Source organism: Cheilinus undulatus, linkage group 1 (genome assembly GCF_018320785.1).
Source record: "Cheilinus undulatus linkage group 1, ASM1832078v1, whole genome shotgun sequence".
In the NCBI taxonomy this organism is placed as follows: Eukaryota; Metazoa; Chordata; class Actinopteri; order Labriformes; family Labridae; genus Cheilinus; species Cheilinus undulatus.
This window is the reverse complement of record NC_054865.1, coordinates 42,207,325-42,234,192: the sequence shown is the minus strand read 5'-3', so window position 1 is coordinate 42,234,192 and position 26,868 is coordinate 42,207,325. Positions and strand designations below refer to the sequence as shown.

Genomic DNA, 26,868 nt, shown 5'->3' with positions numbered 1-26,868 from the left:
GGCTAATTAATCAATTTGAGACTAGTCCCTTGTGCGAAGATGTCCAGATTATGTTGTCTGGAAGGAAAGCGCGACGAATATCAGAGAAGAAGATGAATTACACGCATGGAAATAGGGAGTTGTGTGCTGTTTTTTTTTTTTTAACAATGCCTATTAATAATGGAGGGAAAAATAGTGAAAGTCAGAGCATGGTACAATGAAAGCTTAACACTGTAAAGGCTAGAATTCCTACTGGAAAGACTGTAAGAGGTCATTTTGCTAAACTGAAAAAATCTGTTATGTCTTACTATTATTACTCAATACAAACAGATATACATTTAATTTGACAGGATATCTTTTTTAAAAATGAAATAACACAATTATGAACATTTTAACAAGATCATGTAAACTTTTTTTAATATTGTTTGTCACTATGTACTTTAATCATTCAATCATACAAAAACACATGTATTTTTCATGATTCACCTAACACTCTCAGAACAAGAAAGAAAAAACAACTGGCTGTATCTGATATGATGATTAAAATATCCATTTTAATCCCTTTATATTGTGAAATCATTATATCAGTATTTCATGTACAAATTATTGAGGCAAAGTACATTTTGGGGGTGGACTTGCTGTCCTGATCACCGGAAAGCTTGTGCACAACTATCCCAATAAATACTGCAGGTCTGTTACCACCTACTGTCACTTTTACGCATATAGACACAGTAACACTGCAGAGCAATTAGCTCAGTCATTAAGGATGTTAATCTTATTAGTTGATCTATAAAGATTAAGTTTTACTACATTGTAGCTTTACTTAGGAGAAATGTTAAAGCTTAGCAAAAGCAACACAGCCAGAGAAACCTGTTGCATTAGGGCATATTTTAAACATATATTTGATGTTATAACATGCTTTATGTTTTTTGGTACTATTGTTTCACATCAAACCAATTTGTTGTTTTTGTCAGTGCTAATTTTGCATGTCTGGTTAAATTTCCAATTGATAAAATAATGACCTTCAACTTGTAAAATATGAGGTACAGTTAGATTAATGAACCACAATGATAGAGACAATGTCTTAGTATGGCCACCTCTTAAATTGTCATTCAAACTATTCCTTTATCAGCACCACAGTACAGCATATTTATCCTGACTAACACCAGGATAAAACCCTCTTAGTCTAGTTATTTACCTTAAACCAATCAACCAAGATACTGCTTCCACTACAGGAAGAATGTATTTATTTAAGGGCAGTAAAATCTGTGCAGTCAAAATGACTTCCTGTGGTCTTTTTAGGTAGAAGTGGTCATATTTCCTTTGCCTTAAAAAAAAATTACATTCTAAATTAAAATAACTACAGTTCTAGGAAAAGCCAGGGACCAGCAGCATTGCTACTTTTAATTTAGCAAAGTTAAACCTATTCCAAATGGGAAAACATTAAAATTGACTGCTATGGTCTTTCTAGTGTTAAAGAGGATGGGAGAATCACACAGAAAGGGTAAGAGTGTCAGCATGCTGTAGAGTCCAAAAACCAAAGCAGGATTGGGGATTGATTGGGACTGAACTACATGCTTCGGGTACTTGTCATTCTGTTTATACCGAGCCAGTGAATGAGGCCGCAGTGTCCTGGCAAGCGAGCAGAGACAGCTACAGAAAGTAATTGGAAGGGCTATGCTAGGAGAGAAACAGAGGACTAAAGACAGGATAAAGACGCAGAGGAGGAGAGGAGAGGGGGGTGAACTGAGAGACCTATGAAGTAGATACAAAGTGCTGAGATGTGAAGAATATAGGCCTGCAGGAAGGCGACCCGAGGGAGAGTGACCAATGACAGCCTCCATATTCCTTTATTCTCCCTCCATCTGACAAAAGGCATCCCATACCTGTGTGATGTGTGAGTGCACTGGGAGCTGTTTTTAGCTAAATACAGTTGGCTAACTGTAGAGTGGCACATCACATCCTACTTCCTTGTGTTAGTTTCTCTTTTGGCTTTATTTTCTTTTACTTCCTACCAAGCCTCCATGAAAAGCCATCAAATTACTGTAATAAATAACCTGTACAAGAGTAGGCATGCTTTAGATAAAGAAGCATATGGGACTACTCTTGAGCCTAACAGGCAGGGGACCATGTTGAGATGTATCAGCAGGAGGATATATAATATAAAGTTAATGCAGACCTTTCTAGGCAGGAGACAAATTAATTTAAGAGGCAGGCTATTTGACTGTAAAATTGCCGTCTTGTGTAAATATTAACTCAAAGTGGGGCATTATTTGCTGCTTTTGAGCCTCGAATTGGTAGCTTTGCAACTTAATAAAGACGCACTGGAACAGAGCCAGAATGATGTTCGCCGCCCCTCACTCCTCATCACCGCTTTTGCAACGATGCCTTGGCCTCCTGCCCCTGCCCTCCCCCACAAGCTTTGCTAAGCCCACATGTTATTGGCTAAACACAGCCAGCTGCAGCCAGTTAACTGTCTAATCTCACATCAATCGATTTCCCCAAACAAGGAGAGGTGGAGAAGTGGAACGCAAGTTGTGAAGCGGGGGTGAAAACACGGCGGCGGGCTGAGAGTAAATGGGAGGGCAGGGATGAGTGAGAAACAGAAGAAGACAGGTTAGAGCCTTCTGAAGAGTTACCTGCACTTTCTACTTGTGGATTGTTGCAACAATCTTTTGTAAAAGTCTGTCAAAGAGGGACAGCTGGGACTAAATGTGCATAAAGGTACACGGACAGGCTGTAGCTGGCTGAATCTTTCTATACAGTAAACATTCATTTATAATAATATAGGGGCTGTTTTTAATGATTGACTGTGGCCCAGCATAGGCTTTGTCATGTGTTTTGTGCATATAAATGTGATTCCTTCAGTCCCCCACGGACAATTAAATGGGAACATTTTCAAAATGAGAAACATATGGAGCATTTTAATTGGCCAATTTCTCTTGCCAACGTGTGTGGCTTTTTTTCATTCTAAAAACCAATGAAAAGGAAAAAAAAAATGCTATCTAGTCAGACTTGCATATTGCAGTACAGAGTGTTGCACAAATTGTCATTGTCCTTCCGCAAGGAGTAAAACAGGCCTTCTGTTCCCTGGATTAATAGCACCATTACACAGGATCCATGTTCAGTACGGAGCTCTTTGCAGCTGAATCCAGTCACTGAGATACATTCCTCTTGGATAGAGACTTGAGTGAATTTGTATTTCTGTGGGAATATCTGTTTTTCCGAGCAGGTAATGGCCCACACCAAGCTACATGACTGGTTGAAGCTGCAGTGAGAAATCTACCATACCCTCCTGCTCCATTTCTTCTCTCTATATACCATTATACTCTGTATAATCTTGTCTTTCTTGGCTCCCCTCATCCTGCACTAATCATGCGAGGTGGCTGGGGTGAGGAGGACTGCAACAACTTATATCTGGGGAGTTATTGTTCTACACATGTCATGTGTAATCTGCCCGACCCACAGCGCTTAGAATAATTATTCATATTTAATCACCGCACTACGAAGCTACATCGCCTGCCGCTCACTAAGTCATTTTCCATGTTCCATTATCAAAGTTTCAGAGACGGCTGCTCAGGGAAGGGGGACTAAATGGAGAGGCTGAAGTAGTTGGGCTTATAAAAACATAATGGGCTTGTCTGCTTTGATAAACTGAGGACGTGTATGGAATGCTCACTCGCTCACACCCTCAAACATAGGCACACATAGGCATACACACGTTAAATGAGAAAGTGCAGAGAAGAAAGTAAAGGAGAATAAAGTGGTCGAGTAGGAGTTCAGATTGTGCGCATTCAGGCAAGTCAGGAGCTCAATCGTTAATACAAATAACTTGAGCGCAGGGAGCAGATTGATAGTCATTTGGTTCAAGTGTGTTCAGAGAATCTTTCATTTTTCACTTTCATGCAGTAGGATTTTACAGTGAGGGCTCACCTTGCTCCAGAGGTGGTGGTTTCACGCCCGTGGCCTTTAGTTTGAGGGCCTCTTTTGCAGACATGTCACAGCAGGAGCCTTTGTTGGTGTCCTGGTCGCTGTCGGCCTGGTCGCTGTCCCCGTGGCCACTGTCTCTGAGGCTGGCTCGCTCTGGGTCTTTGAATGTCGAACTACTGAACAAATAGACAAAAAAGTGAAGAGAGTTTTAATACGCTGCCTATGGATTTTTATTTATATTATCAATTGAGGTTAAGGGACACAATTAAAGAGTAACTAAACCTCAGACCACTTTTTCAGTAGTAGGCGTTTGTAGATGGTGATTTAGTAGAACTGTTAATCGGTTGGGGTCCTAATCTTGAGAATTTAGCAAGAAGTATTTCAATTCCACATTTTGTGTTAAAAATTTGCATAGCAACAGCCCTCTACAAGATGAAACAGTCTCTTGCAACCAAACTTTTTTTGGAAATCTTCTACTAGCTAATCTGGTGCCTGATGATGTAAGTGGTGCTGCCTCTAGTCATCACAGAGCTTATCAGAAAGTGCCCACTTCTTCCCTGACTGTTAACTTCACTTGTAGTAGTCGACAGTTGAAATTCATGGCTACACCAATCAGAGATGTTGTTGTGACACTCCAGAATTGTGGGTAATATCCTCCTGATACAGCTTGAATAATCTTTTGTTGAAAAATGACTATAAGTATTAGAAACAGACAGGATGGGAGAATTTGAGGCATAAAGGTGGGACCAGCCAGTCACAGGCATTGCTGTGGCAATCTAGGATTGTGGGTAATGTAGTACCGTTGACCATGATCACAAAAAAAACACATTATCCAATTCAAATGAGGAGGGTATTCTGGATGTTTAATCTGAAAAATGACTATTAAATTAACTATAACGGTCTATAGGAAAGAACATGGAAGTCTGGTGCGTCAAGAAGGGATCAGCCAATACAAGATTTTGCTGTGACACTACAGGACTGGGGGTGATGTATTACAATTGCCTGAGATCACAAAGAAGCCATATTCCCCCCCCCCCCAAAAAAAAAAACGAGGTCAATAACATAGAAATTTGTGGATCCCTCAGCAGTCACTGCTGTAAATTTGTCCTTTTTTACACTAAAACACCTTTTCTTTACCCAGTCCATTCTTATACCTCTGTTTATATTTGCATTTATATATGTATATTTACATTTTATTTCATTACAGCCACTTTGTTTACTCTATATTACTCCATTTCACATCACCTTTCTATCCTTGCACTACAACCATTCTTGGCTTTTAAAGTTTTTACTGTAACTCTACAGCTTGGATCATATATTTAACCATATTACTGTTGATATATGTGCCCTATATTTAAAATGCCTTTAACAGTGTTCATTTTTGTATACAGACATAGCCTATACATACTGTATATTTAGTTAAAAAAACTTGTCTTTTCTTTATATATAATTCATATTTACAATTGTGACTATAAATTGACCCCTTGGGGATCAATACAGTTTTTGGAATTGAATCAATTAAATTCTAAATGACTACATCGTGTCACATTTTGGTCGTCCATGCTAAGTCTACCTTGAATGTTTATGATATTATGGCAAATGATCAGCTCTTAAAAGCAGCATGGGCTGAATGATTTTGTTGTGGCTGATGAGGGACAGCAAAAAGAAGAAGTGGAGTGTCTTATTCCTCTTCCTACAAGCCTTCTTGATTATGTTCTAAAGGCATTTTTGGAAATTCCAGGTTAGATGCACATCAGCTCAAACTCTTGGGTTTAGTTACTCTTTAATGAACAGCCCTGAATGTTAGAAAAACAAGAACATTTTTAAAACATGTTTAATGATTTAATAAATGCTTCCTGAAATATTCAATTGAAAGATCAGTCTGCTTACAAAGATTAAAGATGTTTTTTTAGTGCATGATCATATTTTATATATTACAGAGAACACAGTAAGTGTTGACTTTAAGACCTAGTTAATCTCACAAATCTTCATCTCCCTTCACAATTAATTGTCAGTTTACCTGCTGTTAGTATTATAGCACTCTGTTGGGACTATTGGAGAAAAGAAAACAAAGGTCTGAGATGCAGTGACGGTTATAGATCCTGACTCTTACCTTTGAACAAACTGTTGTCTGCTACCCATATAATTAGGCTCAGTGGGGAAATTGTCCGTCTGTGGAGAAGAGAAAGAGAAAAAAGCATGTATTGGGCTCTACAGAAATAAATCCTGCTGTGAAACAAGATCTCCCAGTGACATATGATTAATTATGCGGAAAGAAAATCGTGGTAGAGGACAGAGCAGGGGGCAAGTAAAAGGACTGGGGGATGTGGCGTTTAGGTTTGAGCATTTCATTAACCACATAAAGCAGGCTAATTAGCCTTTTGAGAGTAAACCGCAGAGCTGAGCATCAAATCTGCCAGGCAGAATGTAATCAATAACTGCTGGGACAATAGTCTTGATGAGCATAGAAAACTTTGCACTTACTGTGTTGAAGTGTTAGCTAAACACTTGCAACTAAATAACAGCAAATGTTGTGCGGAAATTAAAATGCAATTCGCTCGTGCTTTTAACAACATTTCTGTGAAAAACTGTTGACTTTCTTAGCTTCATCACATTTTTTATTTTAGAAACTGTTTGCAAAGAATGGAGGCTTGTATGTGCCCAACCATCTGGTGTTTATTCGATATGGTAGGGGCTATCTGATCGTGCACAGGGGGCTTTATGCTATGTGGATCGATTGAAATAAAAACACACTAACACAGTAAGGTGTAACCTATACAGCCACACAGAGAAACAGGGTGGAATGTATGGGAAAATACAGCAGGATAATGGAATACTCCTATAGAGCACAAACACTCTTCAATCCTCGCTGCTGTATGCAGCAGTGCATTACAGACTGGATCAATCACATTGGCACTGGAAACTCTCTATCCAAGTCAGCCGCTCTCTAGTTAATTATATCAAAGTAGGGTATATTACACTTTTTAATCATGTCAGTGGAGATAAAAGGTCAAAAAGATCCAAGTCTTCATGGCATTAATAGACATGCATGTCAGTGTTCCTAATAATAAAAATAACCATGTAGGTACAGGAAGGCACAATCTACTGTGTTTATATTTGCTTTAAATTATTACAGGAATATCTTGAAGTTGTGCAGGGGTATGACGGGTGGAAACAAATGCTTCAAAGAGAAATAGCTTTCATACCGTTGTAGCTGTATTTATCATAGTAACACAAATAATTACCACAGCGTAGCGCCCAACTCTCGGCCCCTGAATTGATAGCAGTAAAATGTCATGTTTAGTGAGTAATGTCTCCTTGTGCCAGGCTTTTTCACATGCACAGCTTGACTCTCAGTCGATAGAGTATTTCAATGTCATCCGTGCTCTGCGGTGGCTCAGTATGAGGCAGCGAGTGTGTGAAGGTCAGACAGGCCACCTCAGTACTTTGACCTTCCATGCTTCTGCCAACACCTTTATCCGTACCTAAACACTCGATTGCACTTCAGCCTTCGACCGAGATTAAAAGAAAACACCCACCCAATCTATCACAAGGAATTTGGCCACAGAGTAAAGGCAAAATGAATGTTTGAGATAGTTTGGCATTGAAATGATAACAGCCATAGCTTTTCAACACAAAAAGAGGAGATGGAAGCCTTTAAAGAGATGTGCCCCTTCTGTACTTTTATGGCCAGGGACTCGGCCTTGGACATACTTTTATATATTGGGCTTTGTGGGTTCTGAATCAAATCAGGATAAAAGGACATTAACAAAAAAAATGTTCTCCTTTTTTTGTTCAAGGGTTTGATTTGTCTGTGCACCTGTGTAGTAGAACAAACATTCAATAATATACCTTTGTGCATAACATTAGATATTAGAAATTCTCTTTGTTAACTATGAATTAAATTAAATTAACCTTGGGTTTATTTTACTCTAAAGAAATCCACAGTATCTCTTTTATTACTTACATAAGAAAAACATATGCATGTTTCACTTAAAGTAGCATGTACATCCTCCCACCATTCCCCCTCCTACAAGCCAATAAAAAGCACATTACACCACTTCATAGAAACCTCTTTCCTGCCAATTAGAGCTCAGGCTGATCTTAGGCCTCTATCTCTCTTCCTGTCTGTCCATACTGCCCAGCCCTTGCACTACAATGGGCCACTATCCAATTAATGGATCGATAATGGCTAGCATGGGCTGCTTTGTACTTAGACAGTCAGAGCCCACAATGAATACAAGATAATTTCAGGGATGGGTGATAAATTGAAGCTGGATGTCTGGTGTCTACTAGTATATTTGCATTTTTAGAGAGTGAATGAAACAGAACATAAATTAGTTTAACATCGCAGGTATCATTGCGTATTCATGTTGCATGCCTCTGTGAAGAGGTGTAATTAAATGGCTATTTTATCATTTTGATCCAAACCAACATCCGTGTCCAAAGTGTGATTTTGTCCGTGGTTCCTAGGAAAGAGGCTCAGCTTTCCAAACTAGCAGATGTGTGATGTCTCCAGTGTTCCCAACTCCCCTAAATGTTCAGTACATGAGCTCATCATGCATAAATCTTGTTGCCATCCCATGACTTTCTGCTTTTGCATGCAAACGTTTGGTAGAGATGTGCAGCTCACAATGGAGCTGGCTATGTAAGAGCTGGCTCCCTTTGAGAGCTTCTTTATCCCCCTTCTAGTGTTATTTAATGCACAGCATTGAATAACACATACTACTCAGCCACAGGAACACCACAGTAACATTAATGCTTTGTGGCTTCTACAACAAGGACTATAGCTTCAGTACATTGGGAGAAATACATATCCACTAGGCTATCTGGTGCTCCATTAAGATGAATAATTTAAGTTTTCAAGCACGTTTTTCAACCATAGGTCAAAGCACTGTTAAATATTAGGATATTATACAATTTTTTACATCCCATGGTGTATGGTATTACAGTCATGTGATAAAAATCACATTATAGGTTGTTGGCAATCATGTGATCCCAAATTTCCCTAAGGAGTCAGGTGGTAGGGGATGGCTGTTAGGAATGAATGGAAACAGAGGAAAGTTAGATTATCATCAGAAAAGGTCTACATATGTTGAAAACCATCCCTACACTTTACCGAAAAAAGTTTCTTTTACCTCTGATTAACCTGGCATAGAGGTGATCAATATCACAAATACTTAGTCCACCAGACCTCCTACTGTCGTCTAGCCAGATGAAGGGAGACAAGAGGAGCCTTCCACTGAGCTAAGAGGCTAGCTGAGGCTGCTCTTTTATGTTAGCCACTAGGGGTGTGACATGACACTTATCTCACATGACGAGACAAGATTAGGGCCCATGAGACATGAGACGAGACGAGATTAGACAAGACGAGATTTTACACTATTTTTTAATTTTGGGAAAAAAAAAACACATGGATAGATGATATGTCCTTTATACAACTGAAAGTCATAATTGCAACGCATTCAGGTCTATTCAAAAATGTTAAACTAACTCCTGTTGTACTGAATAGGATATCAATGCTTCCAAACAGTTTGTCAAGTCTAACTCTGACTCAAACTGTACCTTTTAATAAATCAAACCTTTCATTTTAACAGTCTACAAAATCTTTATTTTACTACACTATGCACTTATTGCTACAATTACAATGACTATATCTATGGTCATATTTAATCATTTATAATAAAAGCATTTAGATTATTTAAAAGTACTTTAAGAAGTGTTTACAACAGACTGAATTATAAAGAGCTGCATCAGTAAAATTAAACAATTTCTCATCCTCTTTAAGGACATCTATATTTAAAACACTCAAAATAAATCTTTAAGTCAATGACACGTTTACTGTAAATTAGAGAAATTAGAGAATTATTCTATCATTTTGTGGTCTTTTTTTCTCTTATGAGCTTTGAAAGTGCTGGACACGACAGATGAGTGTGTTTTAATGTGTGTGCATCGGTGAGCGAGTGTGTGTCTCTGCTCTGTCTGCTGTCAGAAAACAAACATGGCACATTTAACTGGAGCTAGAACTTCGCTTTTTGGAGCTAACAATGTACTCTATGCCGCCCAAACAGAGTGTGTTCTGTTAAGTTTACCGCTGCAGTATACAACGGCCCGTCCCGCTACTCATGTTAAGCTTCTGATTGATGATACATGCAGCCAACAGCTGATGGATGTGTGACTGACAGACAGTGAGACGAGAAGACATGACGACTGAATCAAAGTTACAAAGTCATAGATGCCGGCACTATGAGCGAGTCTGCACGCATACACAAACTAAATAAAGGCTGTATTCTCCTCATGGATACTGCACGGGTTTCCAGCAGCAGCATTTAATCATTTCAAACCCTTATGATGAACTTATGCACAGGCGGATCATGTGTGGTCCATGCAGAGCATGCGGAGGATGGGGTGGGGGTTGGAGCAGTCATCTTACTGGATCACAGATCAACTTCATTTCATCATAAGCTCTCTCACCAACAGTTTAAAGTGTCCAGGGCGTCTTTGTGAGCTTTTATAACTTCCAGTTTAGTATTGTTTTCTGTGAGGAGAGCTGCTGCTCCAAGTGTCAGCGCAAAATTAATCTCACGAGATTGATTTTTCCGCGACAAGAAATCTCATGGCGTTTTGATCTTGTGAGATCTTCTGGCACAAGATCTTGTCACACTCCTTTTAACCACCATGGCTAGTTCCCATTTGAGTACCAATTTCCTTTCCTCCATTCTTAGTCAGTATTTAATCCATGTTTAAAAAGCCCAACTGGTACCAAATGAGGAGCCTTTTAGGAGGTAAACAACCAGCTCTACTGAGCTGAGTGAAATGATCTGGATCTCTTAAAGGTGACAGATTTCCCATCACAACAAAAAAGGCTGGAGGTTGGGGAGATGGACATCAGCTGAGGAAACTTGGGTAAGATCAGAGTTTAATGAACTAAAACATGACAAAACTGTACTGAACCAAACCAGATGGCTTTGTGGAAATAAACTATGCATGTTGTTTCTTCTTGAGTTTACATTTTTTTTCTCACGCTGAATATTTCAGTTCTTGAGGGACACAAAAATAGCTTAAGAAGTAAGAATTGTTGCATTTTGAACATTTGGCATAGTTGTAAAGAGGGGCTCTCTGATGTGACATCATCTGCAAAGTACCTATAGAAGAAGCAGCTCAGACCAAACGTGTAGATGTGTACTGTGCACTCCTGATGTGAAGAGCACATCTGCATGACTTTTATTCAATCCTTTTAGAAAATTGTTATTTTCCTGAGTCTAAAAATGAACAAATGTACAATAAATGTTTAGTACAGGGAGCCTGGAAGTGATTTATAGAGGTTCACACTCTTCACTGATAAACAACTGATGAAGTTTTGTCTAACACATGCGCTCTCATTTCTTTTCTGGCTCAGAAGTTATCTAAAAAATTAGCAGTCGATAGCTGGTATCAGACGAGATCTGATCATGTAAAATAATGTTCTGTGTGATTTAAACCAGATAAAGTTAAGCTACAAATATTTATTAGTTTCCTGTTTGCTCAGTGATTACATGGCTACACCCTGTTACTGTGTGAATAAGGAAGACAGAACTAGTGAGTCCAGTACATCTGTATTAACATCCCTGTACTCTGTGTTACAATGTTTTGTCTGAACTAAAACGTCTTTGCATATTTTGAATAAGACCTACGAGCAGCTTTATATGTGTACATCAATCGCATCACTGTCCTGCTTTGAGCTGAGCTTTTATCTTATTTCTTATTTTTTCATTACAATAATTAAGGGAATACCGTGGCTATTTCTAAATACCATTGGATATGGTATTACAACTTTACCACCCATTCCTACTACTAAAACAAAACAAAAAAAAAAAAGCCAAATGGTGGCAAATGAAGAGTTGTTTGGGAGCTGAAAGAGCTGCCTCTAAATGCTGAGCTGAGTCAAATAATCAAGATCAAGAAATAAAGCCTGAAATCCTCCCACTCATATTGAGTATAATACAATGAAAAAACACTGTTCTACACTTTCTACATCTTTTTTAATTTGAAGATAATAAATGGGATAGTTTTGTCTGAGCTAGACAATGGCAGAATAATGATAAGCTTTCCAACTTTTCATTGTCTCTTAATTGTCCTCAATCACAAATGAAATCATCTCCAATCCATCAGTGTTGTCCTTGTTATTTCATTTGTTGCACAATCTGAATTTTAATCCCTCTTTATGGCGCTTGAACTGAACTGAACTCACTGGCAGAGTCTAAATTGAACCGACCGACTCCAGCATTCATATATTTGCCCTTTAATGCTCCATTATCTGACTTGCTCACTCACCAAAACTACAAGTCTTTGACCTTTGAGGTTCAGACAAGAACTGAATCCATTTAAAAACCAAGCAAACTTCGCTGTTGCGGGTCAGTTTTCTTTGCGTAGAAATCATCTGAGGTCACTTTGATTGGAAGCGTTGCTGAGAATTGCAGAAGCATGTTGTTGGGATTGTACTGTGAATGATGTGTTGAATCCAGTCCAATGCAGCAAGGCCACAAAGGTCAGAGAGATACCGAGCACGGTGAGGCTGAGCAAGTGTAAAAAGCTGCACTCTGTTCTGTATTCCCGTTGAGACCCTAAGACTGAGCGAGCAGACAGCAGGCCGATTGAGACAAATGGGACGAGAATATTGGAGAGCGTTTCTATTCTCAGGCCTTGTTGGTGCATTTTGGGACACTGTTCATTTCTACTCTGGGCTGTGTTTGTGTGTACTTGTGTGTTTTGATATCTAAGGTAGGGGTGGTGAAAGAGGACAAATTGCAGCTTCTCTTTCACACATCATTGGACACCTCTCTTTTATTCACAGGAACCAGAGTACACACCCCCACCCCTTTCTGCCCTGCTAGGTATGATACATGCATTTGTCCTTTACTGTCTTCTAGAAGCACACATATGACTCAGGCTGTGTGAGAGCTGTGTGCTTCATCCTGCAGATGTGGATTGCTGTTTTTGTTTAGTTTTTTTTTTTTTTAATTTGATGAACTATATCTATTGTGTGCATAAATTTGTGTTTGAGACATAACCAGCAAGGGAGCTCAAGCTTATTCCTCTTGGAAAACTATCAATGTAGCTCAGCAGCCAAATAGAAAGAATGGGGAGAGAGCAAAAAAACAGACTGAAATGGAGCTCAGCGGAAAGAAAAAAAAAAAACAAAAGTGGAAGGAGGGTGCAGCAAAAGCAGGAAATAAAAGACAAAATCAGAGGAAGAAGGAATCAAAACAGAAGAGAGGGAGGAAGTGAGGGAAAGGGGGCGGAGAAACCAGACAATAATTAGACTGCATTGATTACCGAGTGGCTGAGGAGCAATTGTAAGTGATCAAATCTAATTAGCTGCTCCTATACATCTTCCTGCAGATAACAGACCAATCAATCATTGGGCTTAAGTGAACTTAAAGCCATCACAGTTGACTGCCTGCTAAATATCCACTATCTTTCTAATAACTTCCTAAAGGTCCGGTTCAAATGACTTTCAGACAAGTTAGGAAGTGAGGCTGATGTTATTAAATGAAGACTAGACAGATTTCTTCCACTGTGAGGTTTTATCGGTCCAGATGGACACCTCACTGATTATCAGGAATTAGTCGTGGCTGTGAATCTGATGGGAGATTTCCTACATGCTTTCATGGGTTTAAAAGAAAGATTGAACTTCTATGGATTGGTTCATATTGGCTGATAATATCCTGGAGAGGAAGGAGGAGGACAATCAGGGTTAAGCTTGACACATTCAACATGTGTTGAGCCAAGGTCAAGCTCAATGCCATCTCTTTTGTCCAGGTCTTCCCTGCCCCTGGTAATACCTCCAGCAGTTTTCAGGCCCTTGGGACATCCACAGCACAATCTGGAGGCTACACTACCACTACATGTTAAGGCAGTACCCTTGGCCGTGCTTACTCACAACATCCACCTTTTACTCTGCCTTGAAGGCGTAAAATTTAGTCTTCTAACAGATTATTTTCCCATGACATCTAGTGCACAACTGGGTTGTGTCAGTCCTCCTTGGTACCTTCAAGCAGCTTACTTGCCACATCTACACCTTATTTCAATAGTTTTAAATCAAATTGCTTTCTTCGACAGAGAAAGAAATTCATAACAAGCTTTAATATAACATCGATGACCCTAAAGATGCACATACTATGTCTAGATGGCAATTCACATGCAAAGCACTGGAGCTGATCTCTCCACTACCTAGTCAGTCTTTACAATTCCCTATCATGCACTATGATCCATCTACAACATGTGCCAGAAGTACCACTCCACTCAAGATACATGCCAAGCCCAGTTTGTCTGGGGGCCACTGCAGTAGTGTGTCAATCCACATAGAGGGGACCAACCCAAAAAGGAACAAGAACACACAATGCAGTTTAAAAATATAACACTATGCACAGACTCCCAGCGGTGAAACTTATCATTATATCAACGTTATGTCCCATCCTGATGACCAGGCCACAGATCATCGAGATGGTCAGAGGATCACAAAGGTAACATTACATCATGGCTGAAGGGAAGTTATTATTTGAGGTGGAAACCACAGGGTTTACCGAGCCACACCTGTCTATAGAACTTAAACATTTTCTTAATGTACTTAATGTTAACACATTTTTACACGCTATAACATGATATCACAATTCCTGCATGAGCATGTAGTTCTCATGGTCTTGTGATATCTTGTCTCCAGCTGCTCAGGGCTGCACTGCTCTCTGTTGTATTCTAAAGGGGGATAGAATTCACCACATATCAGCTACACCATCACACAACCACCAGTACACTGGTGAGTTTTGCTGTGGACAAAGGTCAAAACATAGTTGTAGCCTTCTGACAGGTGGCCCAGGTTCAGTTCAAGTCCAAACTGTGGCGCCTGCCAACACATCATTCCTCACTCTCATCCCTGTTTCCTCCTCTTTCTACTGCCGTATAGAAAAAAAAGGCATTCGAGTCCAATAATTGATACAAAACTGTAAACAATAAAATGTAAAAAATAATAAAAAACTGTTAAGTGGCATCTTCTAGCTTATATATGATGCAAGGCACAGCTGGAATTGAGTGTGAAACCCCCGGGAACTGCAGGATTAAGTTTACAAAAAAACCAGCTGAGCAGCAAAGAGAATAACCAGTAGGGGGTCCTGCAACAAACCTGTTTTAGTTAATAGTCTGAACCCATGCTTCCACTATCCTCTCATAGGTCTGCCAGTTTCAGCTTGAAATCTAACAGCCCATCCATTTTCTTTTCTTTGAGGCTGCAGGATTCATGCTTGAAGTTTTTGCTTTTCAACAGAAATTCTGAGCTTGGTTTTCCCAACAGTACTGAACACGTACTGATCCCTGACAGCAAAAGTATAGTTCATTTTCAACTTTGAATTTTATATAGAGCTACAGCCCTCATTATTAGAAAATGTGGAGATGCAAGATGTATAATCTGTTGCTTGTTATCTTGGAGGTACGATGTCCAGTCACAGAGTTGATTGACTTTTATGCTCTTCCCTAGACAGACTCCATAAACCCCTGCAGCAGGGTTCTGTGTAGTTCCTTGCTGTGGTGATCCGCCTGCATAAACCGGTTGATTTGCTGCTGTACCTTCATGTTTATGCAAGTTTCCACATAAATGATTGAGCTGACACTGTGTGTCTGGGTTTGTTTAATATCAAACACAGTAAAAAAGAACAATAAACTTGATGTATGGGCAGGGCATTAATGCATCCTTTCCTGGTGTTATGAAAAGGCATCAGATCTGCTTAAGAACATCTCTAGATGTCCTCGAATATTTCAGAAATAGTAGCAGGAAGTACTTGAGTTGTGCAGGGTAACATGCAGTGACATTAGTGCCAGTATAAGATAACGTATCACTTCAGACTGTTTCAGAAGATATCGATTATTTGTCCCAGCCAGTGATCACTCATTTAAAGTATCTCGCTTGCCGACAGTCTCTCCTCTCCATCTTTTCTCTAATTGTGCTGAACTCGACTGTAGAACCACAAATCTAAAACAGCTCAAGGTGAATGCATTCACCAACATGTGCATGTGTAAGAGTCGCCACATCCTTCAAATATTGTGTCTCTGTTTCCTGTTTTATAGCGCTACTGTCAGGCTTTTTGTCAAATTGATGTTTTATTATGAAGCTGGGGACTCATGCAGCTAAAATCCAGCTCAGTAGTCTCATCCTGTTAATCACGGTTTGCCATAATTCATAATTCATGAGAGAACTGCATTCCTTTTTTGTGTTTGTGCTCATTTACTGTGGAATAGTGCTTTTCCCTTCATTAAATAGGGCTAAGTAGCACTTTGGAGGCTTTTACATACAGTTGCATAAACAGCATGACCTCTCCTTTGCATATTCACCGCTCAACAGCAAAGAAACAATATTCATAATTAATATGCATCCACTCTCATTGATTGCCTATTATTTTGGTTGACCATGCAGTGTCATTAGAGATGCTTATTAGTGGCTTATTGGGAAGCAGGAAGACGTCTTAGGGGCACAACTTTTTCCCTCTTTTTAGTCCTATTCAGTGTGAACAAACAAATGCATAGTGATAAAATGGCATGCAAATCAAAGAGTATGCTTGTTATTCTAACCACACAGTGAGTACAGGCCTGAAAGCACAAACAGGTGAAAAGCAAAAGAGGGGTGGACAGTGCAGAAGGGGGTCGTGCCTGCAACGCTTCATCAAGAGAGATGAGACAAAAACACAACTTCAAAGCTTATTTCCTTCAACCTGTGCGGTTACCGCTGTTTTATTATTCCTTTTGAGGGAGAGGGTCGGTAAGATAATTTTCTCTTCTGTCTACAAATGACTGCTTTGGTCTCATTTTGAAGATAGTTTCCATATGTGCAAGGAGGGTAGGCGCATTATTCTTTAAGAGCAACAGCTGCAACTGAGTCCATCATTGTCTTTTTTCCATTTCCTAAAAAACACTTTTGTATAGCTCATTCATCCTCCATAATGAAGCTTGTTGTTTAATTTTTTTGTAGACAAAACTACTCCTAAACAGCATGAAAAGAAAACTCCAGGGGATAAACAGACCCAGCATCTGAGAGATGGTCAACAAAGCGCTGTTATGCTCCATCCTTAAGCCTGTCATTATCGTCTTAGAATCAATTCACGTAGAAAATAATAAAATGCAAACCTCCTGAGAGAGTGCTTATCCTTGAACTTGTTTTGCTTCCTCACTTTCTCACACCAACACAGACAGAAACACAAAGATATATCATTACAGGAAAGGCCACCCAAAAGGGGGGATAAAGAGGAGAGGTTTCTGGGGCCCAGTCAAAAGGGGGGCACATAGAGGTCAGGAAAATCTTATTCCATAGTTAATTTGTGATAACCATGTCTTATAGTGCACAAATGTAATGATGCCAGAAAGTAAAGTAGAAGGAACAGAGATGACACTAAGGAAAATAGCAAAAAAGAAGAGCAACTTTGAAAAGGGCAATAAAATTAAATAAGTGCAAAATTGGTAAAAGTTAGTTAACAGAGGCAAAAATGGGTTTAAAGTGGAAAAACATGACAAAAAATGGTGAAAAGAGGTTAAAAGAGGCAAAAATTGGATTAAATAAATGCAAAAATGGGTTGAAAGTGGTGAAAAGCAGTTAAAAGTTGCAGAAATAGGGTTAAAGTGATAAACAGGAAAATAGGAAAAAATGTGCTAAAAGTGGCAAAAAAGGCAAAGCATGGCAATTATGGGATAAGTAGGCAAACACGGGTAAAGAAATTGTCAGAGATGGGTAAAAAAGTGGAAAAAATGCCCCCAAAAAAATCACAACAAATCGGTTAGAAGTAGCAAAAAGCTGGAAAAATTATCTGATAAAGTGGTAAAAAGGAGTTCTGAAGAAGCATAATGTGTTTAAAGTGGAAAAAATGGCTAGAATTGGAATAAATGAGCAGAAACAGTGGTGAGAAGGGGTTGAAAAGTGGTTAAAAAGTGGTACAAATAAATATTTTCATCCTTTGAACCCAATAATCGCTTGACATACTTTTCAGTTCCAGAATAAAGTAACTGTTAGCCAGGATGATGGCACTGATACTACAGACTTATTGATATCATAAATAGATCACGATTGGGGAGGGCCCATTCTCTGGGTCTTCAGCCAATTCTATGGGCAGGCCTGATCACAGGTGCTGGAGATCTTACAGACTCATCTTAAATGAAAGGAAAAATGAAATGACGGGCTACACTAAATCCTGCATCCACAAAGCAGCTCTGAATGTTTGTGTTAATAGGCATATAGTGACACAGAATAATCTCTTTACCACAAATTACATAAAATATATCATCACCAGTTTTTTAACGCCTGTGCATGTAATTGATTTATTAATGGGATGATGAAGCTATTATTGAATGAATCACCCTTATCTAACTAAAAAGGATATTACCCATAAAGTGTTGTGATGTTGACCAACATCCCCTCAGGGAAAGATTACAATAAGCTGCTACACTGAGGCTGGATGCTAAAGCAGCTACTGTCAACATCTTTTTTTTTTTTTTTTTTCCTAAATGGAAGTGGATAAAACCAAGTGACCCATTTTACAATGCAACTGTAGTTAGAAATCAAATGAAGAGAAACCAGGATGAGCGTTTCAGTCATGGAACCTGTACCTTTGTGATAGAATAAAAGGCTCATTGTTTTCCATTTTTAACAAGATCTTGTCAAAAATACAAAAAAAGGTTTGTTGGAAGAGAACGTTGAACAGATTTTCACCCAGATGGGGAAAGAATGCAAATGATCTAGTTTTTATATGATACAATTCCCCAAACTGATTAAAAAACAATTGTTTCACCAAGTTTGAGCCTTTCAATGACGACTTAGATGCATTTTTGATCAAGAGTCTTTCACTTTCCACAATACAACAGTTTTGGCAAATATTTCAATGTGGTGTTTGTGGAAGGATTGGCTTTGCTTTGTCCACCTGTACTAAATAGATTTGCTGTTGCTTGTTTAAAGTGTGGCAGTGAAAATTGGTGCCAAATGTCCAACCATACAGAGAAATTTTGAATCATGATCTGACACTTACTCATTTAGTGTACTCCTTAGGCTATGTATATCACTTGATTCTGATTGGCCGATTAATCAAAGCAATAGGACTTTAATAGGACTGAAGCACATGATCTGCAAGCTTTTCTGTATGATAGCTGCTATGTACATAAAACTGAGGTGAGTGAAGTTGGTAAAAGTAAAATAAAAAGTCCAGACAGGAAAACTCATTCAGGTGATGTGCTGATTCATGCAGGCCTGTTCACCTCTCTTCACTTCACCATTAGTGATAATGTTCAGTTTAATGTGACTAATAAAACAGGGATGTTAGCTTATTTTGAGAAAGTTAACTGTTGCTATGGAAACAGCTCTAACTGGAGATTCAATAGGACAGTGTGCAATGGACAGAAAAGATAACTTTTAAATATATCCATCATTGCCAATTCCAAGTAGTGAGGCAAGAGGATAAAGCCTAAGATTTATATAACTCTATTTTTTTTTTTTACTCAAATCAAAAATGATAACATTCAACTATATACAGGAGTTACAATCCTGCAAGCCCTATGCCATTTTATACCATTTTGTTTCACCTGGATTTATTGTCTTAAAAAGCTTTCAAAACATCAGCCCTGTAGTGCAAAGTCAAGCCCTAAAAATTTTTTTTTCCAGGACAACCTGGGCTTAAAAAAACAGGTGTGCTATATGTCCCCTTCGATTTAAAAAAGTTAAGGGACTATAAAGACAAAAGAAAAAAATAAATGGAAATTAAAACTCAAAGACGGTGCACAGTAATGAATAAACCTTTTTTTGCACAAACTTATTCAAAATGTTTAAATATTTACCAAAAAAGTCCTTGCACTCCTATGTATTGGCCCTATTTGTGCCATCATTCAAAGCAGTTCCTGTCTGCAGTGACAAGAGAGGCGCACATCACAGGCACTCTGTCTCTCTCGTTCTCTCCGTTATGAGCTATTCAGACTGTCTACTTTATGATCAGAGCAGGGAGAGTTGCACATTTTGACAAAACATGACGCAACAATGGACAGCCTGTAATTGGTTAACCAGGCCCGTCACAAAGCATTCTGGGATACAAAAATTTTGATACATGACTGCAGAATGCATTAGCCAATAGTAACCAAAATAATCAAGAAGTGATTTAAAATGGATAAAAAGATGTTCAGCGCCGGATTCACAGGTGTGGATTTGATCTTAAAATACCTTGGAAAGTCACTCAAGTTCCAGGCTTGCTAGAAAAGCTTCTGCAAGGGCTACATGGGCATACATAGTGTCATTAGAACAGCGCAACAACTGGCTTCAAAAGTGGCTGTGATTTGTGTGTCACTTCTTGCCATGTACGGCAATGTCAGTCTCAGAGGGTCCCGAGATGTTATGCAAAGCAAGCACCTACAAGTTGGTGGAACTATACACTCAAAAATCTGGAGAGGAAACGATGCATGTTTACCTCGTTGTTGTGCTTCACATCAATCATAATGACACAAAAGGGTGATGTTTGGCTTGTTACCTGACTGCCTTAAGTGTCAAAGGGAAAGATGCTGATGAGCAGACTCAGACTGAGCACTGTCTGTCACGTTTCACACCGCCTTGCTAACAGTGGCACTGGGTATGCCTTGTGTGCACAACACACAAGTGGCAAACCTCCCACCACTAGTAAGTAGCCGTGTAATAAGCAGGAACATGTGAGGGAAGTGGGTTGTTATAGCAAAGCGAAACCCCTTCTGCTTTGTGTGGGGGCTTGTCTTAATGTTACGTATAATAATATGTATATGTTCTATATGCAAGAAGAGTGCAAGGTAAAACAACCATACATCCCTTTACCAGCAGAACACTCTGAACAGCAGACTTTTTATATTTAATGACAAATACGTGTGAATAAACTGATGTCTGATACTGAATGTCTACCTGTTATTCCACAGTTGTTATTATGAGGTGAAGTCACACTTGAGTGCAGCACAATATAATGAGGCAGCCTGCTGGCGTGGGTGGTCAGAACAATGCTGTACATAAAATTCATTAAGCAGGACCTTGACACAAAATAAAAAAGCATTAAAATCTTAATGCACTAGACAAAAAGAGTCTGACTGGAACAGGTTGTGACCCCATCACTACTTTTAAAAAATCACTTTGATGGTCTCCGGAAAAGGGCAAGATCTACATCATTCTAATCTTTTCCCTGTAAGATTTGTAATTATCTCTTTGGTGTCTCTTCAGTATGTCTGCAGCCCCTACCGGCATTATCTTTCATGAATACAAAAACGCCAACAATTCAGCAGCCAACTCCATCTCTGAAGCCAGCTCAGACGAAACTCCACGGCTCAGAAGAGGAGGGGTGACACAAGGCGCTGTGTTTGTACTCATATCAACACAATCCACATCTGTGGCAGTTGAGCCCCAGGAGTAAGTGATAAATGTTGCTTTTGGCATAGATATCTATTCTGACACACACAAAAAACCACTAACACAGCAGTTTGCCAGCGTTCCTAAAATAGCTGTGTTGTTTTCCCTCACTGCTTGAGACACTTTGTTAGAGACACATTTTAACCAGCTGGTCTGGTTAGCTCACAGCTGGGATCACTCTTATGATTATTGATGAAGGGAAAATATGTCAGCTTTTAGGAAACGGGGAAAGGGGGGAATGGGAGATGGAGGACTTAAGTTTGTGTTAAATTATTTACCCACAGTTGGAAGTGTAAAGAAAGCAGTAAAAGAAAAAAAAAAAAAACAGGAGATGCTGAATGTGATCTTTGTGAGCCACTAATCATTCTGTTCTTGCTCATCAATAGTTAGAACAGCTTGGCCGTTAACTGAAGTGTCAAGTCAGCACTGACCTTGCTTCACCCTCATTAATCCAAAGCCAACGCAGCCCAAAATCCAAGGCTGATGCAGAGGTATGCAGCCTATAGATATTTAAAGACATGGATGTAATCATACATATGGACAAGCACAGGTGTGCAACACTTATGACTGAGAACATTACAAACAACACCATGCTGCTGTCTCTCTCTTGAAAGAATGAATGCTTTCATGTGTCTGCTCATTTAAGATGAACCTTGTGGCAATGGCATGGCAAAAGGAATTACATGATTTTGTTAAAAGAATACTGTGGCATATAACCTTTGCTTAAAATAACAATAAGCATGATATGACCTTTAAGACATTTTTATATGACTGTACATATCAAGTGGATTTTTTTTTTCAATGCTTCAGTGGGCTATGTTACCTTTATCTGTCTGTTTCCACTCTTTATGCTAAGCTATGCTAACTAACCTTCGGATATAGCTTTTCAGAGTAATATAAACCTTGTTAGTAAAAAGGAACACATTCAAATTAAAGTTTTTATTTTGGGGGGCTTTTATGCCTTTATTTTGAAGGATAAGAGTGAAGCGAGTAGGAGCTCTGGGAGAGAGAGTGGGTGATGACACACAGAAAAGAGCCCCATATCAGACTCACACCTGAGCCAAACTGGCAGACTCAAGCCTCTGTACATGGTTGCAACCTAAGCCATCGTCCCCCTTCAAATCTATGTTAAAGAAAGGTACTTAAGGTGTGTGGTGAATTGGGCATTTCTCTCCAAGTGGGCCACAATTTCAGACAAATAGAATGAACATCTCAGCCACTTAGGTTGCATTAAAGTTATTTACATTAATGGGCTAACAGTTGGGATGCACAATTGGTCTATCCATAGTATATGCACACCTGTTTTTGAGTCTAAACAACACCAAGTCACACCTGTGTTGGCATTGACTTCTTTACCCTTATTGTGATGGTAAAATTGTTTTAGAAACAGATATAAAACAAACAACATTCAATTCTAGCTAAAATCATTGATGAAATCTTTTTCAAGGGAAGACATGCAGTGGCAGGCACATGATTAAACTGTCAGTATAAAACAAGCTTCATATGCCTTTTAGAGAGCTGCATAGAGCACTGTAGCAACCTGCTGACAGACAGTGAACTCAGTTGAGCACTAAATAAAATGTGACCCTTTAAATTCAGCTTAGTCTTTTAATTTGAAACCAATTCTCCAAACTAAACAAAATGTTTGCAGGATGGTTCCCTAAAACATTCCTGAGAAAGTGTTTGAAATAATACAAAAGGCACATTCTTCTGCAGCACAAAAAAAATTAAACTAGCTGTAGTTTGGACCTTGAACTCCAGTCCTAAAAGCAAACATTATAGTAAGAAAGAAACAAAATCTCTATTTCCATCTAACAAGACCTGAGCTGAGGTGGGGGTTTACTGCATGACTTATTAGAGCATCTGATTTATCAGCCGAAATATGGTAACCATTTTAATCTCTGATGATACCTTATAAGTTTTTCAGCCATTACCTTCCATTACTATTATCATGCCCATAATAATTTACATGCCTAGCTAACACCAAAGCAGTCACTGTAATTTTTACTGAAGAACTAATACATATAAGCTAACCATGTAAAGAAAAATACATTTCTGAAGTTGAGAGATGCTGAGTTGCTTTCTTGGCATCTCTTGTGTATCAGAAGTTAAAAGTTGGTGGCCTGTTGGCTGAATCAATAAAGCCCAAATAATGAGTGAATTAAAGGGGCATGCCACGACACCTTTGACTCATTTACAGTTCTAGAGTGAATGAAAGAGGATGATACCATGCTTGGGCTGTGAAAAATACCCCAATTCAGAGCTACTGCAAGTTTTCTTGTACTCAGGCAGGGTTGTTGGCTTACAACAAAAGTAAATATAAGGTTGAAAGTTGTTCTAAAATGTATTTTCCCATACCTACAGCATAAGAAAGGTAAAGAAAAGTGGAGCGGATGCATTTCATTTAGGGTGGCAGGATATTGTAATGAAGCATTGAAATCTGTGTTGTGATTCGGTCCAATAGGTATTGGATGTGTTGGTGCTGGTATCATGTCAGTATCGTGTTTCGATACTTATTCCAAATGCAGTTTTTCTGTCTCTTAATGCAGATATTTCAACAACTAGCATATCCCATTTAAAGGGACAATATGACCTCACAAACTGCAAAAAAACAGGCAATCTTATAATTAACTAAACAAAACTGGGTATGCTCCAAGTTATAACTGATATTTATAAAGGCATAAACAGAGAGCCAAAAAATCTGTAAACAGTGAGGAAATGACTTGAAGTTTGCTTGAAAATATGAGTGTTTGCAGCCTTGCAGACAAAAATGAAACCAAGTCCTCCAGCTTTCAGGCTGCTAAAAGCACACATGTTCACTACGCCTCCCACTGATATCATTATTAAGCCCTCTTACACAGTATTAGTATCAAATCTGACTAAAGAAACAAGCATTTTATAAATTTATTTTTAAAACAAACCATCCACAAAATGTGGCCTAGTGTGTGAGTTAACAAGACAGAAGCAGAGTGCTTGGGAAACAAAAACATTAAAGAACAAAATTATTCCATTTGAATTGATGTAGGAAGAGCCGCTGCATGGATGAAAGGATTGTAGATATTTCCCCAAAGCCTGCAGCCGAGGCCAGACGCAGATAAAAAGGAAAAACACACAAACAGACACGCAGAATGCATGCACACATATGTCTAATATCAATACATGCACATGTGCACAACACAAGCACACACCTGCGTTCTCCCTCGCTCTCTCCCTCTCTCTTTGCCTGCACATGCAGCAGATGGACTATGTCTAATTTCACTTCAAGGTGACCTATCTACTGTATATGTATTGGGTTAGAGGATTTTGAGTGGAGGAGGGGCCCAGGAAAGGAGGATGCTGTCCGTGCACCTGGGTGAAATCTGACAGGAAAGGCTTTAGCATAATGCTACGTTGTCAGAGTTGGACGCCACTTCCTCTCAGACTCTTTTAAGTGCGTCTATTGTGCATTAAGAATCTGTCAGAGCAGCTTTAGCATTAATCAGCTAGCCCACAGAAGAAACAATCACATATAATCTCAAGCTCTAAACCCTGCTGACCTTCTCTTCAAATACACAGATAACTTCCCCTTGAAACCTCCGTCGGTAAAAGACACACAAGCACCGGCGCTGCTGGGATTTTTTTTCCTTTTTTTTTCACTCTCCTCTCTTTGCTCTCCCTCCCCCTGTAGTCTATCTGATTGGTTCCTCCCACAGCAGCACCCATGTCTCTCCACCTGGGAGTACATCGACTCAGCATGTCAGCATGACCTCAAAGAGGACGTATTTCAAACAATGCATGTGGGGAAAGAGAGAGAGGGGGAGAGAGGAGGGGGCTGTTTTACCCCATCAATCTGGAGGTACATGAGCAGCAAGGTGGAGAGAGGAGAGGAAAAAGGGAATAGAGAGGGAGAAGGGCATGATACACAAGTTCCATTCATCATCTCAGCAGAGTTGAGAGTGTATAAATAGCAGAGATGTGTTCAGAGTTATCACTGAGCCAACGCTTCCATCGTGGTACTTCATTTATTAAGACTACACGGGGATCAATACAGCAGACGTATACACTCTGCACTGTTGACAAGATAATCTCATCATTATGAATTTGGCTTGGGTCGTCAGTAACATGAGCAATTGCAACGCTTATCTGAGATGACAAGAGCAGAGCGAAAGAAAGGGAATCCGAAAAAGGACTGGAGAGAGGGAGCGAGAGAGCACAGATTTGTTTCTTTTTTTTTTTACTAAGCAATGCTCAGAGCGATAGATAATGAAATACAGTATTTCAGTACCAAACAGAGCAAAAATCAATAAGAAACGCAGCAAACCAGCAATTGATCTGAATGCTAAAGGCCCAAAAAAGATTTCTCTCTCTAAGACACAAACCCAGCGAGGGGCCAATTGAGTACATCTGTGTCATACAATGGAAAAAGATGAAATACACAATTTTCGATTTGCCATTAGCACTCAGTGCTACCCTGAAGAGCAGGCACAGTCAAATGTTTGACGGACAAGTCTTGTGTGTACACCACTTAGTGGACCTTTTGTTTGGGCAATAACATCTGAGAGGGCCGACTCATTTCGCCTGTGTTGCCACAAAACACACAACAGAGACTGCAAAAACACAGCGGCTGTCAATTCCCTCCAGACACACGCAGGCCTTTAGACATGGGAGTCAGATTTCAAACTGTGGCACAGATATATGCAGGAGCAGAGGAGACAGTGGGATCTCTCCTATTAGAGTGTCTGATCTTCTTAGCGGCACATGCAAACAATACAGTGGCAGGATTATGCTGTTTGAGAGAAATACTCCTCAAATTGCTAGGTAAATTGTCGTCGCTGGAATGAGTGACTGTAATGTGCTCTGGTGGTTGTGTGAGGGAGAGAGGGAGCTTTATAGCAGCTTCTGATGACATGTAGTTAGGTGAAATTAAAGCAAATGAGATGGCGTTCATGGTATATCCCTCCAATCAATTCATCACATTACTGATGAAGCTGAAGAAGTGCTGAACTGTGGAAGGCAAGGACAAGAGGAGAGAGAGAAAGAGAGAGAGAGAGAGAGAGAGAGTGAGATCAGGGGAGAAAAGGATAAATCATTTCTCTTAGACTAATGAGATAGAAGGTGAGAACAGATCCACATAACTCATTCTTTGAGCTGCACGTTGTTTCTACAACACATGCCTAGGGGGCAAAGTGAAGGAAGATGTGGCAGAAATAAAACGTTCTCTCAAAATTGGACGCGTGCCAAGACACAGCGGAACGGGTTCCACTTTGTTTGACTTTGAAACAGTTTGATTTACAGCGAGGAGACCCAGCTGCTGGCAGTTCAAAGCATACAACGCCACACCGTGTACGCCTGTGTAGCCTCCTGCATCTCAGAGCGCATTATCGCGAGGTCACCACGATATAGACGCTCATCTACTGCTGCAGCTCCTGCACCCTGCTGCTCAAAGCGTTAAAAGTCTAAAGACCCCAGGAGGGATCTAAGAGCCCTCAGAGGGCAGGCGGCCACTACGGGGGAGCCCATTCCAATCTGAGAGAACCAGCAAGACCGGTGCTTCTGAGCACAGCTGGTGG

The 26,868-nt window shown here is 39.6% G+C and overlaps 1 protein-coding gene across 2 annotated transcripts in view; it reads right to left on the bottom strand.

The window, feature by feature from the left end:
* Positions 1–26,868, bottom strand: part of pcdh17 (protocadherin 17) — an 85,556-nt gene that overhangs the window by 46,340 nt on the left and 12,348 nt on the right. Inside the window, exons 3-4 of one of the 2 annotated variants that reach the window (XM_041792513.1) lie at positions 6,023–6,081; positions 3,913–4,085 (exon numbers count right to left, since the gene is read on the bottom strand). In XM_041792513.1, the coding sequence (XP_041648447.1) occupies positions 3,913–4,085; positions 6,023–6,081 (232 nt within the window). The remainder of the gene's footprint in view (positions 1–3,912; positions 4,086–6,022; positions 6,082–26,868) is intronic. The other variant, XM_041792523.1, reaches the window with a different exon arrangement.